Source organism: Durio zibethinus, chromosome 24, assembly GCF_047325235.1.
Source record: "Durio zibethinus cultivar Kanyao isolate XHJ-2024 chromosome 24, ASM4732523v1, whole genome shotgun sequence".
Classification (NCBI taxonomy): Eukaryota; Viridiplantae; Streptophyta; class Magnoliopsida; order Malvales; family Malvaceae; genus Durio; species Durio zibethinus.
Genome location: NC_143185.1, coordinates 14,524,015 through 14,528,482, shown reverse-complemented (window position 1 = coordinate 14,528,482; position 4,468 = coordinate 14,524,015). Strand labels below are relative to the sequence as shown.

Below are 4,468 nucleotides of genomic sequence, written 5' to 3'. Positions count from 1 at the left end.
CGTATAGGAGTCAAATTCTTATCACCCTAAAAATCCACTGGTGGAGATAAATGGATCGAAAAATATCAGGGAAAAATCAACAAAAATTATGGAGATTTGGAACGTGGAAGAATCCTGGCACCAAGGGGAAAGAGAATCTGATAATAGGTGGAGCCCACGAGGGAGGGGCCTTAACTGGGGAAGGGGTGCACGTGGATAAAGGGTAGGGAAATCTGCAGAATAAGAAGGAATCACTGCATGGTTTTTTAGACGTACCATTAAAGGGCATATTCGACAATGTGTTGTGTACTTTACAGAAGGATATCTAAAAAGTAAGGGATATGACTCACGTAAAAACAAGTGGGACAACCGAGAAAGAAAAGCAGATTGAATATGACCCATGCAAAAATATGACTCACGTGGGAATGTGTGGTGTTCCTAAGAAGGACAAATAGATGGGAGACGTTCCATGCAACACTAATGAAATAGGAACAGATCTACGCAAGACAAAATGGAAGAAGCTAGCAAGAGAGCCTAAAAAAAATACAAGGGGCATAAAATTAGAACAAGGGAAAAGAAAGCATGGCCTGGACAGAATCAGCGATATGAAAATTGACATGGGGGAAAAAAGAAGTAGGACGATGGAAACGGAACCATCCAGCTACATAATTGAGCAAATGCTGGAGATTCGGTACCAGTCTCGCAGAGAATAATGAAAATGCATCGTTTGAAACTGTCATGGGCTTAGGAACCCACGGACAGATCGAAATCCTCAGGATCTAATAAAAAGAGAAGTCCCCAAGTGGTTTTCCTGTGTGAAACTATTATAAATACTAAGAGACTAGATAGAATAAAAATGAAGTGTAAATTACAAGGTATGTTCGAGATGGGCACGATTGGGAGGAGTGGTGGCCTGGGAATGATGTGGAAGGAAGAAATGGAAATGGAATTACGGAGCTACTGAAAATATCACATTGACATGAAAACAACAGACCAGAAGGGAAGATACGGAAGTTAACCAGGTTTTATGGGGAACCTGAAGTGAGGGCAAGAGACCAAACATGGAATGTACTACAGAGGCTAGCCCAAAACAACACCATGCCATGGATATGCCTTGGAGACTTCAACGAGATCCTCTGGGATAACAAGAAAGAAAAGGGAAACGTTAGACCGGAATGGCAGATGAGTGCTTTTTGATCCACACTTGTCGAAACTAGTTTATATTACCTGGGATATGTGGGACCCAAATTTACATGGTGGAGGGGTCAAGACATGGAAACCACAATTATGGAAAGATTGGATAGGGTTCTTGCATGTAGTGCAATGGGAGAGATGTTCCCTGATTACATAGTACAGCACCTGGCATGTTCAGTAACTAACCAATGCCCCATAATGGTTGATATATTGCGAAGGAAAAACCAAGCAAGCTGAAGAAGGGAGATGCAAAAGTTTGGGGATGCAACTTGGCTAAAAGGCGAAGAATGCATAATATCGGTGGAATCAGCTTGGAAGGAAGATAATGGTAGGGGACTCACATTGAAACTAGAAACTGTGGGGAGGAAGCTTATAGTCTAGGGAAGGAGAAAGTTTTGCGAGTTGCGTGCTGGTATTGAAGCCTTACAAAAGCAATTAGAAGCATTAAACCCTACCTTAATAACCATGAGGACTTTGAAAAGGAGCTGGATATCAAAAGTAAGCTGAACACATTGCTTCAACAAGAGGAGATGGTATGGTTATAAAGGTCAAGGAGAAACTACCTAAAGAATGGAGACAAAAACACCAAATTCTTCCATGTGTAGGCAACCCAACGAAGGAGGGTTGACACAATCAAAAGGTTTGAGGATGAGGATGGGGTTTGGCATGAAGGGGATAAAGAAATAACAGACCAGGCCATGAAGTACTTCATTGACTTGTTTAAAACAAAGCAGTGGTCCACTAATCAAGAGATAATATTGGAGACCGTTACATCGAAGGTATCCCCAGCGATGAACAATCATCTTTCAAGCCAGTTCACATCAGAGGATATCTTGGAGGCCATCAATCAAATCAACTCACTTAAGGCCTCGAGCTCTAACGGTAAACTTGCTAGATTTTTTCAACTTTCTAGCATGTGATAGGACCAGCAGTTACTAAATTTTGTTTAGGAGTGTTAAATGAAGGAAACAGTGTGAAGGAGATAAATAGCACTCATCTCTTGCTAGTACTCAAGACAAAAAATCCTACTAAAATGACACAACTCCTCCCGATTAGCCTTTGCAACATTCTCTACAAGATCATTGCAAAAGCCTTAGCTAATAGGCTGAAGACAGTTCTACCTTTCTATATAAGCGAAAACCAAAGTGCCTTTGTCCCTGGAAGACAGATCACACACAATGTGCTCATTGCATACGAATCGTTGCACACCTTGAAACTAAAAGACAAAGGTACGACTAGTTGGGGAGCAATAAAATTAGATATGAGTAAAGCGTACAATAAAGTAGATTGGGGCTTCATCGAATCTATCATGAGAAGGCTGGCTTTCTGTGAAAAATGGATATAAGTTGTTATGCACTATGTTCAAACTGTTTCCTGTAGAATAATTATAAATGGGGGAGTATCTGATGTTATAACTCCTGAAAGGGGATCGAGACAAGCCGATCCATTATTTCCTTATCTGTTCTCGATATGCTCGGAAGGCATATCAGCCCTACTATCCAAGCACTAGAGGGAAGGACTCCTGTAAAGGGTTCGAGCTAGTATTAATTAGTGGCCCGAGAATTACTCACTTGTTCTTTGCAGATGATAATCATTTGTTTATCAAAGCAAACACCACAGGATGCAAAAGAGTGAGAAAACTACTAAAGATGTATGAAGAGGGGTTTGGACAAATGATAAATTATGAGAAGTATGGTATATTCTTCAGCAAAAATATTAGCGATGAAAGACAGGAAGAGATAAACTTTTTTCTAACATTCAGATCACCGAAAGTCCAGAAAAGTATCTAGGACTGCCAATGTTTATTGGGAAGGGCAAGAATCGAGCTTTCAGTGGGGCGCTATATAGTATGAGGAAAAGAATCGAGAATTGGACTCAAAAGTGGATCTCGATTGGGGGAAATGAGGTCTTTATAAAAGCAGTATTGCAATCCACGTCCTCCCATACAATGCCTTGTTTTCTATTCCCCAAAGGCCTTTGTTAGAAAATGAACATGGTCGTGAGCTCGTACTGGTGGATGAGCAGTAAGGATAGAGGGGGTATCCACTAGATGACATGGAACAAACTGTGCAACACTAAGAATAAGGGGGTCTCGGCTTCAGGGACATGGAATATTTTAATATGGCCTTCCTCGCAAAACAGGGTTGGAGGATCATGAATGACACAACTTCTTTGGTCTATAGAGTCCTAAAAGGAAAGTATTTTCCTAGAAGGTTCTTCCTGGAGGCGGAAGTGGGGCATAGACCATCCGACATATGGGGAAGCTTGTGCAAAAGTAGGAAGGTTCTAAAAATGGGGTTTAGGTGGCGTGTGGGGAGTGGGGACCAGATCAGAATATTTGCAGACCGTTGGATACCGAATGAAAACTCATTTGTTTCAAAGCCCCTCGATAACAACAAGCATGTGGTGGAAAAGGTTAGTGCTTTGACAAATAACGAAACCAAAAGATCGGATAGAGGAAAACTGAATGCACTTTTTCCAAAAGCCATGATGGATAAAATATTAGAGATATAGCTCAGTGGTAGAGAGGCAAAAGAAGTCCAGATTTGCCACTTTGGGATTGATGGCACTTACAATGTAAAAAGTGGTTACCATCTCCTCAGACGGAAGGAACAAATAATGAATGAGCACGAGGAGGACACTGGGGGAGTGGAACGGGGTCAATAGAGAGGGAAGGATGGGAAAAAATATGGCAGATGGAACTCCCTAACAAAATTAAGATTTTTGCATGGAGATGTTGTCATGAGATATTGGCTATTTTCAAAAACCTACAGAAGAGGATGATCATGTCACAGGCTTTATGCCAGAGATGAGGCAGGAATGATGAGACAGTGGAGCACAAATAATAAATTGTCTGAAGGCCAAGGAAGATCGGGAGGGAGCAAGTTTACCTAAAAATGATTTGGGACAACAAAACATGCAAGTATGGGAAAGGCTGAAGGTTGTAACCAAGGGTTTTGAAAAGGATACGTTGGAAAAGGCTCAACTCTTGCCTGGGCTATATGGACAAGCAGGAACGGTCTGGTTAAGAATCAAATTCTGCGTGACCACCTTCATAGTGTGAGTTTTGTAACACAGTATAGAGAAGAATATTAGAGAGCTCAAAAGAAACAAACACACCTAATGGCCAGGGAAAAGGGTACGTGGACAGCACCAACAGGAGAAATGGTCAAGGTAAACTTTGATGGAGCCATGGACATAAAAACCAGGTGGGAGGTATTGGAATAGTGGCCAGAAACTCAATGGGGACAGGTTATTGCGGAAATGTGCACTAAGGAACCGAACGTAACTGATC

At 41.5% G+C, this 4,468-nt stretch overlaps 1 protein-coding gene across 1 annotated transcript; it reads left to right on the top strand.

Moving 5' to 3' along the window:
- Positions 1–1,251: 1,251 nt before the first annotated feature.
- Positions 1,252–3,997, top strand: LOC149511947 (uncharacterized). Its single transcript, XM_089753456.1, has 8 exons — positions 1,252–1,350; positions 1,779–2,055; positions 2,139–2,402; positions 2,599–2,804; positions 2,936–3,079; positions 3,316–3,588; positions 3,688–3,832; positions 3,948–3,997. The coding sequence occupies exons 1-8, from the start codon at positions 1,252–1,254 to the stop codon at positions 3,995–3,997; spliced, it is 1,458 nt and encodes a 485-aa protein (XP_089609582.1).
- Positions 3,998–4,468: the final 471 nt, after the last annotated feature.

Excerpts from the sequence above, each read along its gene's own strand:
- LOC149511947 (XM_089753456.1), top strand. The coding sequence starts at position 1,252 with ATGGAAACCACAATTATGGAAAGATTGGATAGGGTTCTTGCATGTAGT. Across the intron at positions 1,351-1,778 it reads TACAGCACCTGGCATGTTCA|GCAACCCAACGAAGGAGGGT; the intron begins GTAACTAACCAA and ends TTCCATGTGTAG. Across the intron at positions 3,833-3,947 it reads CACTGGGGGAGTGGAACGGG|AAGAGGATGATCATGTCACA; the intron begins GTCAATAGAGAG and ends AAAAACCTACAG.